The sequence below is a fragment of the Gekko japonicus genome, unplaced genomic scaffold (genome assembly GCF_001447785.1).
Source record: "Gekko japonicus isolate JY-2015 unplaced genomic scaffold, Gekko_japonicus_V1.1 scaffold1930, whole genome shotgun sequence".
In the NCBI taxonomy this organism is placed as follows: Eukaryota; Metazoa; Chordata; class Lepidosauria; order Squamata; family Gekkonidae; genus Gekko; species Gekko japonicus.
The window spans coordinates 221,216-233,361 of NW_015174896.1; the positions used below are offsets into that span (position 1 = coordinate 221,216).

At 42.7% G+C, this 12,146-nt stretch overlaps 1 protein-coding gene across 3 annotated transcripts in view; it reads right to left on the reverse strand.

Annotated features, from left to right (window-relative positions):
• Nucleotides 1–12,146, reverse strand: part of SRFBP1 (serum response factor binding protein 1) — an 89,392-nt gene that overhangs the window by 4,609 nt on the left and 72,637 nt on the right. For 2 of the 3 annotated variants that reach the window (XM_015424964.1, XM_015424966.1), the window contains 3 exons: nucleotides 7,089–7,815; nucleotides 5,297–5,334; nucleotides 1,396–2,511 (listed from right to left, as the gene is read on the reverse strand). In XM_015424964.1, coding sequence (XP_015280450.1) covers nucleotides 2,333–2,511; nucleotides 5,297–5,334; nucleotides 7,089–7,815 — 944 coding nt within the window. In that variant the 3' untranslated portion in view covers nucleotides 1,396–2,332. Of the gene's footprint in view, nucleotides 1–1,395; nucleotides 2,512–5,296; nucleotides 5,335–7,088; nucleotides 7,816–12,146 lie in introns of those variants that run through there. The other variant, XM_015424965.1, reaches the window with a different exon arrangement.

The window sequence follows — 12,146 nt, forward strand, 5'->3', positions numbered from 1 at the left end:
AACTAGATAGGCTGGAACAGTGTGTTGAGACATATGAAATGAATTTCAATAGAGATAAGTGCAAAGTCCTACACTTAGGTATAAAAAAATCAAAGGCACAGATATATAATGGGAGGGACTTGGCTTGACAGCAGCTCATGTGAAAGAGATCTAGGTGTTCTGGTTGATCACAAGCTAAACATGAGCCTGCAGTGCGATGTGGCTGTGAAGAAAGCTAATGCAATCTTAGGATGCATTAACAGAAGCACTGTATCCAGATCACGGGAGGTGGTAGTTCTGCTCTATTCTGCTATGGTCAGGCCTTACCTGGAGTACTGTGCCCAGTTTTGGGCACCACATTTTAGGAAGGATGTTGACAAGCTCGAGCGTGTCCAGAAGAGGGCAACCAGGATGGTGAGAGGGTTGGAATCCAAGTCTTATGAGGAAAGGCTGAAAAAGCTGGGTATGTTTAGTCTGGGAAGGAGAAGGCTTAGAGGGAACATGATTGCAGTCTTCAAATCTTTGAAGGGCTGCCATGTAGAAGATGGAGCAGATCTATTCTCTCTTGCTCCGGACTGCAAGACTAGATCTAATGGGTGGAAATTACAAGGGAGTTGATACCGACTAAATATTAGGAGAAACTTCCTAACTGTAAGAGTGGTTGAGCAGTGAAACAGACTGCCTCGGGAGGTGGTGGATGCTCCTTTGCTGGACATTTTCAAGTGGAGGCTGGATGACCATCTTTTGGGTATGTTGTAGAGGCTGGACGACCATCTTTAGGGTATGTTGTATGGCTATGTTTCGGCTATGCTCCTGCAGAGTGCAGGGGGTTGGACTAGATGACCTGTGAAGTCCCTTCCAACTCTAACATTCTATGATCCTTGTGGGACCCCACTGCTTACGTCCTTCCATTGTTAAGAACTGTCTCCTGATTCCTACTCTTTGCTTCCAATCATTTAGTCAGTTTTTAATCCATAAGAGAACCTGTCCTCTTATAAGAGAACCCATCCTCTTATCCCTTGACTGATAAGTTTACTCTGGAATCTTTGGTGAGGTACCTTGTCAAAAGCCTTTTGAAAGTCCAGGTATATAACGTCTACCAGGTCACTGTTGTCTACATGCTTGTTCACTTTCTCAAAGAACTCCAAAAGGTTGGTGAGGCAGGACTTCCTTTGCAAAAGCCATGCTGATTTTCCCTCAGCAAGCTTTGTCCCTCTATGTGCTTAATAATTCTATATTTGATTGCAGTTTCTACTATTTTGCCTTGGATATATGTTAGGGTGAGTGGTCTATAATTTCCTGGTTCCTCCTTTTTAAAAAATGGTGTCATATTTGCTACTCTCCAATCTTCTGGTACAGCAGCTGATCAAATGAAAGGAGTTCACAGCCAAGGTAAAGGATTCTTTAGGTCTAAATATGTAAGAATTTATTCACCTGTTGGGAAGCCAATTACTGCCTTAATTTAAAGATACGTATGAAGAATGACATTTTAGAAAAATCAGAAGGTACAAGGCCTTAAGTACAAAAAGTGTATATATATACATCGACATCTGTCAATAAGATTTCCAAAGACCGGCACCCAAGAAACAAACATGTCACTTTTCATGCAATATCCATTTAAGTCATTTAAAAACAGACCTGCTGAGAGACATGTGCCAAGAGAACTATTAAAAAAAGAAAGCCTCTTACAGCTACTGGGTTGGATCCAAAACTAGGATTACTGATCTTTTCCCCTCCCCCCAACAGCCATTTCTGACTCCAAAAAAGTTTGTTCCTGGGACTGTGGGAACCATGTGCGTCAGTGGGCTGCAATGAGAAGGGGGAAAGAGGCAACATGGGAAATTTCGTCTCTTTGCACCCTCTCCACTGCAACCTCTTAACCCACATGGCTATTCATCCACATGGATTCCATGAACCCAGGAAACAAACTATCGTGGGGTCAGAAAGGGCTGCTGGGAAGAGAGCAAAGTGGGGAAGATCCTTAACAGTTAGCACAGGCTGCCGGAACCAACCCAGTGACTTCACAATTAGTACTGACTTTATACAACAAAGTTAGAAAAATGAAAATTACCACATAAAAATATCTTACATAATTTGGATATTAACTACAGCAAAGAGAACAGAGCTTGTGAAAGTAATGTTGCTGACTCCTTTTCCACACGTAGCCTCATTCTCCTTTGAAAACCCTTTGCAAAAATTGGGGATTTTCCTTTCTTCGGCAAGCTCTTGGCTTCTAACACTTCCGACGCTGATCACAAGGGTCTCTTGATCTTCAGAAGTGGCCTTGGGCAGGCAAAGTTCCTTTCTCTGAGCTATGTTATAGGTACAGCAGTTTGGACTTACAAGAAAAAAATTAGTCTTCAAATATAATCTTCTTTCCTTGGAATGCTGTGATCTGAGAAGTCTGCTCTCGACGCTTCCTGCTTGCTTCCCATGAAGGATGAAGGGGTTGTGCCAGCTGTCCTCCCTTAAGATCTTGCTTTATACCTCCACGTTTGGGCAACTGTTTCTCTGGGCATTTTCTTTCAAAAACTGTGCAAGAATGAACAGTGTGATGTTACTACCAACAAACCTAATATAAAGTAATATTTAATAGAGTTTGTCTAAAACCAAATATAAACAGAAAACAGTTATTACAGTTAAAGTGGACTTTGCTTTATTTTGCTATAAGCTAAAGTTTTTTAGATGGAGAATGTAGTTCATAATCAAAATAAAATAATTATATGGGAAACTAAACATAAGTGGACAAATACACCCAAGTGGAAGCTAGTTTTCATTTTAATTAGCCATTTGTGAAATACGGATAATAGTAGTAGCAATTTAATCCCGAAAATAATTTCACAGCATCAGGTAAATGGCAAAGAAACGGTTAAAACAGACTATACAAATTTCAGTTTTATAAATGTAAACATTCTTCACAAAACTAGGAGAGTTACAACTGGGTTAGATACAAAGCTCCATTCCTTCTAATGGTCCAGGAGACTCCTGTCAGTTTTTCAATTAAAATACAAAATGCAGAGGTCATTTCGGGGGGGGGGGACGCGGAGGAACGCAGTTCCCCCGGGTGAGGTACGGGGGGCGGGGCACACAACGAAGCCCCGCCCCCTGCTTCCGGCCCTCATTCAGCCAGGAGGAGGCCGGAGAAGAGGGAGGGTAAGTTGCTTCCTCCCTGCCTCTCCCCACCCCTGCCTGCCTGGGGCCAGGGAGGGCCTTCGCGGGGCTTCCTTGCACTCCCACCGGCCTTGCAGGTCCACCGCCGGGCCCCTCATGGGGCTCACCAGTGGAGCTGCAAGGCCACCAGCGGTGGCCGGGACCGCTTTCAATACACAGGAGTACATACTAGAAAGGATACTTTTACCATCTGCTAGTAGTAATTTCTCAAAATCTGTTGCAGGTCTTAATACAGCATATTTTTTTGTATCAATCTGCAAAGGTAGCTTCTAATTTGGAGATATTCAAGAAGTGAAAGTCTAGGATCTAAAGTATATTTAATCTCATTAAACGTTAATTACTTGGTTCTTAACTGTCATACTGCCATAAACAGTAGAACCTGAGAATTCCCATCTTCTCAAAGGTAAAAACTCCTGGCTTACCTCATCAATCATATCACTCATAATGGATGCTAAAGGAGAAAATCTTAGTGACAATCTATTTTTAACTTGATCCCACACACTTACTACATTTATAATTGTACTATCACTATTATAGTATTTTTTTCTATTTTCTTTCTTCACCCAAGGCCAGCTTTTCAAGGGTCCCTTTACAAAAGATAGCATATTTAGGTCAGTATTTCTTAATTTTTTTAAAAATAAAATTTATTAAATATAATGCAAAAATAGATGTATCATCACAAAGAAAACAGGCGAAGGAAAGAAGTAATAACACATATATGGTGATAGGAAGATAAGTAGCATATTCATAATATTTAGGCCAGTACTGAATCACCAATCTTTCAAACAATTTACTCTAGCAACTTGATAATACAATTTAAGATTAGGAATCTCTAGACCACCATTTAATTTTTATCATGCATGTTACAATAACGTATCCTGGGTTTCTTTTTCTCCCATATAAAAGTGTTTAACAGCTGCCACTCTTTTGACCTCTTTTCTGGAATTTCAGCTGGGAGATTTATTAACACAGAGAAATATAAACCTGAACAGATTGATGTACTGTTCCTCCATAAAAAGATGCTTTATATAAAACAAAGGGTTTTTTTTGGGAAAATGGCGATAAAGATGGAAAATTATTAGCTGCAAAATTAAAACAGAAACAAGCTAAATAAACAGTTCCAGGAATAAAAATGAGAGATGGTTCAACTGTATCAAATAACAGTTTGATTATTAAGGCCTTTACTGAGTATTATCAAAGTTTATAACAATGGAGGTATCTCAAATGCTGATGGAGTTAAAAAAAATTAAAAATAACCTTAAGATGCTTAAATTAACTGAGGATGCTAAATTGTTAATGGAAGAAAAAATAAGTCTGCAAGAAGTAACTACAGTAATTCAACTATTTGATGGTCTAACTTCAGAATTTTATTTTAAAAGACTCCAAATAATAAATCTACCCTAGCTACAAGTAGGGCTGCCAAGTGGGGGCGGGTGGCGGGTAACCCCCCCCCCGCTTTGGCGGCCCGATTTCCGCCGCCATGGAATTGGGCCCCAGGGGGAACTCCGCCCCCCGAAGCGCAGCGTGGCTGCGTCACCAGAGGTGACGCAATCACGTCGATCACGTTGGGGCCGTGGCCCCGATCGTCGGAGGGAAAACGTGATCGATGTAGCGCGTCACTTCCGGGATGTGCTGGCGGGGGAAAATAGGCAAACAATAATGTTTGTAGGTTTTCCTGGCTTCTTTTCCTCTTTCCCAACATGTAAGCCAGCCTAATATCTCCATGTTTCACTTCAAAGCTTTCTCAAAGTTTAAAGAAAGATTGCTTCCATAGCAGATTACTGTTGGACTATTTTGCAGATGTATATATGGAATTGTATTTCTGAGTTTACTTCAGAGTCATTGTTTCAAAGGAGTAGCATTTACCTGCAGAAAAAAAAAATCAGGGTTTGCTCACTACTTCAGAGTTATTATCCTCTGTTCATGTTTATACTGTTACAGCTTATAATACTCAGTGAACAGTCTTTTGGTTACATAACTTGTAATTGGATTACTTAGACATATAAGAAAACAATATAAAGGATGGTATTTTTACTATTTTTATATTTGTTTCACAGTTCTGGTTGTTGTTGTTGTTGGTTTTCTACTGAGAACCATATTTTTGTGCTACAAATCCAAAATGAAAAGCAAAAGCAATCTGACTTACCCATCATTTTGTTTTTGGAAAGATGGTCTCTAGGAGTTCTAGGAAAGAAAAGAAAGTCAACTGACTGAGGAGGAAAAGCTACTGTAGTTGAGTGGAAGGTGTACAATTTCCCCATATTTAACTTTAAAAAGTCAAGATCACATTGTTTGCAATTACTTTTGATGATGTGTAAACAATAAGGTTGAATTATTTATGTATTTTGTATACTCTTATCTTTTAAAATGCTCTTTAAATGTCAAAATATTTTGATGTTCACTGCCTTGGGGACCCCATTTGGGTGGAAAGATAGCATAGAAATGTTTTAAAAGAAATAAAATAAAGATGAATGTAAAGCACATAAATCAATCCAAAAGCTATGGTTTATTATAGACTAGGAAAAAGGCCCATTGTGGAAATAAATACAATGACCTCTAGAAAGAGGCTCTGGGCGGGTGCCCCGGCCTTGGACACTCAGTGTCAATTTGCTGTGGCGACCTCAGCAGGGTATAATGACACTGAGTCCACCATTTTCTCCAGAGGAACTGATCTCTGCTACCTAAAGAACAGTTGTAATTTTGAGTGACCTCCAGCCCTCACATGGAGATTGGCAACAATGGTTCCCCAGAAGGGAATAGTTGGTTTGGAGGGTGGAGTCTATGGCTTTGTACCTGTCTGAGGTCCCACGCCTCCTGAAACCTCACCCTCTCCAGGCTCCATTCCTCACATCTCCAGGAATTTCCCACCTGGAGTTGGCAACCCTATCTCCTGCCCAGCCAATCATCAAACTACCTTTATTTCCCCCTCACTCTTCAGCTTTCCACCCCCACACACCTGCAGCCTCTCCTGTGCTCTGAAGCCCTGACTGCTACGTCACATTGGCTGTCATATGGGGGCCACCTCAGCAGCATATAAGGATACAGAGCCCACCATTTTCTCCAGGGGAACTGATCTCTGCCGTCTGAAAGCAGTTGTAATTCTGAGTGATTTCCAGCCCTCACCTGGAGATTAGACACATTTTACCTCAGAACAGCAAAACTGTTTAGAATGTTAGAGGCAAAAGCCAATCAAGTCGCATATGCAAACGACCTCTGTGTTCCGAGGCAAAGGCCAAGGAGGCTGCATATGCAAATAACCTCTGTGTTCTGACTGGCTATGGGGGGGGGGGGGGGGGGAACAGCAAAATGTTTAGAATGTTGGAGGCAGGACTCAGGCAAAGCAGCCAGTGGATAGGGAGACCCTCTGAATGACAGATCAGAGAGCGAACTGATTTTGGAGCGTGTGGAATGTTCTAGAGAAGTGCCACCACCATTCGGCTTTTATTTATAAGGGAGATATCAGTCTTACAACCAAACTGATTTTTTGGCCCTGTCCTAAATAAGGCTTTGCATGCTTTGAACCAGTGTGGTATAGTAGTTAAGAAGGTTCAAATCCCCACTCGTCCCATGGAAGCCTGCTGGGTGATCTCGGGCCAGTCACACACTCTCAGCCTAACTTACCTCACAGGGTTGTTATGAGGATAAGATGGAGGAGAGGAGAATGATGTAAACTGCTTTGGGTCTCCACTGGGGAGAAAGGTGAGGTATGAATTAAATGAATAAAATAAATAAATAAATAGACTGCACTTTTCCCCAAACCAGTCAGTGATGCTGTTACACGGGTAGTTCTTCCAGGAAAATCTTAAAATGATCAATTTGATCAAAACAGAGCAGTTAGGAAAATAACAAGGACTGAACCACTGTGGTAAGAAGCCAAGCATTCTTCATCCAACTCACTCCAAATTTGCCAACAATATTTTTAAAATGTAAAGCCTTACCTTTTTACGTTCTTGGATTTCTGTTTAGAGTTGGACAATGAAGTGTAAAATACAGATTCTAGCTTCCTGACTTTTGCATTTGGACAGTTGCCTTGTATTTCTGGATCTTGCACTGTGTCAGATTGTGAACCTTTTGCTTTTTTTACCACCATGCTCTTGACTTTATCTTTGGCAAGTGATGAAAGATCCGCTGTTCCTCTCTTTTTCATCCTCTTTACTTTGCCAATGAAGAAATCATCATTATCATCACTTTCATCAGAGCCAGAAGACTGATTATAGAATCTCTCTTCAGTGCTATCATCAAAGTACTCCTCTCCTGCATCTTCTTCAGTGTTACTTGCATCACTATCCGATTCATCTTTTGACCCATTAAGGAGATCACCTAGACATTTCTTTCTTTCTGGACATACTGTCATTTCCAGTTGACTCTTAGGAACTAATTTATGATGCTTGAAAGCTTCCAATGTAGAATCAACTGAGGCCCATTTTTTTCCACTGTCCACAGGTTTCTGCTTCTCTTTCTTACAAATTTGCTTCTTTCCCTTGTCAGTGTCTGACTTCTCTCTCACCTCTGTTTTGCCTTGTTTAAACATTTGGCTACATTCACTGCTACTGGAATGCTGGGTCACCTCAGGTTGTTTGGTAAGCTGTTCTTCCGATTTATACTCTTCCAAAGAAACAGCTCTAGCTGGCTTCTGTCTTAAATCTTTGAAGGCTTTTACAGCAGCTAGAAAAAAAAAGTGATTTAAAAAATACCTGCAGCAAAAATGTCAGTAAAATGCCAATAAAATGCACAGTAATGTCAAAGAGGTTTAACACTAACTCTTTGTGACAGAGTTTTGTATTTCTCACTGTATCATTTACAAAACAATCATCTTTCTGGGTAGCCAAATACAGTGCTTGCCACTTAACTCTGTCTATTAATATTGATCAGCTGCTGAAAGAACTGTAAATTATTGGCTGTATCTGCAAGCATGTTTTGAGAGGGGCCATAGCTTAGAGATACAGCAGGTGCTGTTCATGCTGATGGTCTCTATCAAACGTTTTTCCAGGAATGGGGCTGTAGATATCCCTGCCTGAAATGTTAAGAGAACCATTCACTGGTAGTCCAGCAGATTGTATCAGCCCTGAAGGAGCTAACTTATGATTCTGCTTTATAGGTTAAAGTCTGTTCATCAGGTAAATTTTGTACAGTAGTGGATGCCAAACTCTTGGGCTCAAGTGTGCTACCAGCCGAGTCCAATATAATGCTCCCTTAGTACTCACTAGAGTGCATACGAAGCCTCCTTTGCTCATGCCTTTGCCACTAGCCTGCTGAGCCACAGAACAAGCAGTAATGCTTGAAGCAGTGGAGACACAAGAGGGGAGAATTTTCTATTTTTATTTGCCATGCAATGACTGGGTTAATAAACTCCCACATTGATTATGCTGTAGCAGGCCCATAAATGTTGGTGCTCCTGTCCTCGCATGCCACAAACTGATGCCGATTGGGGCTACTTGTGGAATCTGTGCAGCAGGTTGGCTACCCCAGCGTACAATACAAAAAGACTATCCAAAGAAGGGTTTGAATAAGGGTCTAGGCTCAATGCAGGATGAGCCTAGAGCATCCCTGACAAGTGTTTGTCCACCTGCTGCTTAAAGACTGCCAGTGAGCGGGAGCTCACCACCTCCCTAGGCAGCTGATCCCACTGTTGCACCACTCTTAGGTGCGTTCAGACGGGGCATTTACAACGGTTTAGGTGCCGGTTGGAATCGGTGTACTTACCGGCATTCACACGGCGAACATCTGCCTTCCGTCCCTAACCATTGTAAACAGCTTTACACCGTTGTACTCTGCCACTAGGTCCCCAAGTGGTGGTATCCTGAGTACAATGGTTGTAATCGCTGTATTCCCCCATCTGAATGCTCTCCAACATTGTACAGCCACTTCCGTTCAGAAGCCTGAGGCTTCCGATTTTCCCCCGCCATTTTTTTTTTAAAGTATGCGATGTGCGCTTGGGCGAAGCTTCGCCCTGAGTGTTTGTTTAAAAAAAAAAAGGGCCATGGCCAGCAGTGCCTGGAGAGCAGCGCTTCTTTCTGGAGGGTAGAGGGGGAAAGGCAGCAGCAGCAGCACTTCCGTCTGAAGCTGGGCTCGAGAAGAGGGGCAGGAGCGTGTGAATGCCTGTTACTGGAAAGCGGGGCTGCAGCTGGGGCGGCGGCAGAGGCGATGAGTGGGACGGGCGCTTGAGGTGGAGAGCGATGTAGCGCTGGAGGATCTCTCCCCTCGGCAGGAAGAGCCCCGCCGGAGTGACTTGGGTGAATCTCTGGCTCCCGGAGGAAGGGAGGGAGGAAGGGGAAAGTTCGGGGGGGAGGAAGTGTGGGGTGCGCAAGGCAGGGGGTGGGGGCTTGGGGGGCAGGAGGAGGATTCCCCACCCACCCCCTCCTGTCGGGTTGGAATTTATTACAAAGGCGCACAAGGGGAAAAATGTGTTCTCCAGTTTGGAGGTTGTTTTTTTAAGCTCAGAAGAAATGGCACCATCCGAAAAGGGCATGGATCCGACCTCTTCTTAATCCGAGAAGACCCCAGGGGAGGGGCGTCTGGATCCCTCCCTCTGCCCCATCTTCCAACTAGGAATGCCCCCCCCCATATGAAGTCGTTGAACTCTTGATTCCAGTTTGACACGCACCCCCGTCCCTCTGTGACTTTTCAGCCCTCATTTGCCGAGGACAGGCTGAGATCAAGAAAGCCCGTTTTTCTACTTGGAGGGGCAACCGAAGTGGTAGTGAGTGTGATCGCGTTTCAGCCGGCATAAACTGCACTGGTTCCAACCGATGCAGTTTATGCCGGCTGAAACGCCGCGTCTGAACGCACCCTTACTGTAATTTCCCCCCTAATATCCAGCTGGTACGTTTTCACATGTAATTTAAACCCTTATTGCAAGTCCTATCCTCTGCTGCCAACAGGAACAGCTCCCTGCACTCCTCTAAGTGACAGCCCTTCAAATAATTAAGGAGAGCAATGATGTCCCCCCTCAACCTCCTCCAGACTAAACATTCCCCAGTCCCTCAGCTTTTCTTCATAGGGCTTGGTCTCCAGGCCCCTGATCATCCTCGTCATCCTTATCCTTGTCGCTCTCCTCTGCACCCTCTCCATTCTGTCCACATTCATTTTGAACTGAGGCCTCCAGAACTGCACCTAAGCCAATTAGAGCTCTTCCATTAGAGCTCATCCATCCTCCATCTATGGAAGCCTTGCTGCTGATAAAATAGCTTAGGGTTAGGATGCTGCAACCATGAGGGACTGAAAAAGTCATTTAAACTGAGACGTGGATGAAGTTGAAACTCCTAAAGACTTAGCTGTCTGTTATTTTTTTAATCATAGACCGTCTCATCTGTTTTGGAAGAAAACAGCGTGGACCCTTTAAAAGCTCTCGACTGGTCTCCATAGGCAAAGCTGTAGATCTCAACCAGGCATGGTTCCATAAAACAACGGAGCTTGCCATGGCTCTAGCTGCTGAATCTGCCGAACCTGCTGAGTGTCAACCAGCATTAATTTGCTGCTTAGAGAACTTAATAGCTTCTGTATGGAGGACTTTGGCAAGAGGATGCTTATCTTCAGGTAAAAGTTCTAGGAATGGAAGAATCCTTTCCCACAGGTACAGTTGATAGCCAGCCATAAAGGTTTCATAATTAGCAATCTTACGCCCAAGGCTGCTGAATAATATAACTTTCTTCCCAAGACATCTAATTTACTCCCTTCCCTGTCAGTGGGAGCAGAGTGATAGGCCTGACAGCCCTTCGGCAGCATCTCCTCCATGACCAACAAAGATTGAGGAGGGTGAGTGAGTTGTCAAGTAATTAAATGGCTCTTTTTTCCTTTTTTTTGAATATGTCTTTTATTAGTTTTCAAAAAGAGAAGAAAAAGAAAGAAAAGAAACAAATAAAGGAGAGCATTGTACATTTTCGCAATATCTGTTAGGACAACTCATACATAACATAGTTCCTAGGATTCTACCTTCTCAAAAACTAACTACTTAGCAACACTAAAGAAATATCAGAACTTATGTTTCCTTTTATCTACACATTCTGGTCTCTATATGATCTACAATCATTTCTACTGAACACATTATATTAGTCAGATTATATGCCTTCATGCCTGGTATCTTTAACTAAAAAATAGCACAAAGAAAAGGAGAAAAGGTGAAGTTAAACTTATATTTCCAGTTAAAAATCTTACATACTTCTGCTAACATCCGCCATATGCTTAATACTAAGTTCAGCTATAATAAATATTATTATGTTGCTCATGAGTCAACAACATCCTGAAAACTGACTACTTAGCAACTAACAAAATAACACATTTTTGCTTTCTTTTATCAATACGTTCTAATCTCTATACATTCTACAGTCATTTCTACTGCACCTATTCTATCAAACAAGTTGCCTGTCTTCTTTGAGAAGAACGTGACCACGATTGGGCTCGCTGAGACATGGTGGAGTCGAATGTGTTGACTCCGAAGATGCTGACTTTGGTGGTTTTTCCTGAGCTGTTTTAGTTGGAGGCTCAAATGCTTTAAGGGCTTTCCCCCACAAATCTGCCTTCAATTTTGACATCCTATCAACCCAGGCCTTTAGGTGAAGCACTGGTAGGCTTACATGTGGCCACACTATGCCCTTCAATCAGACAGAACAGTGTTCATCGGTCTGGGTAATCTTCGCTTCGCAATGGGAGCACTTCTTAAAAAGTGTTGTCTGAGCCATGTTGATGACTCAGAAGCCAGTGTAGCTTCCACGATCTTAGGTTAAATCCTAATAATAGCTGGAGAATCTAATGCATGTCTTACTCCTTTGGTGGCAAAAGAGGAACTGGGGGTAGAGGGGGCACTGCTGCGCAGAAGCACGTGGTCCCTGGGGGGAAACAAACTTCTGGCTCTGGCACGCAGCATCCCCTGGAAGCTCTTAGGTGTAAAAACCTATCCAATGGCAGGCCTGCTCATGCACAGTTCCCGTGTGATTGCACAAAAGATCAATGATGAACTCTTTCTATGTGAGATGTTTCAAATGCATATAATAAAATCA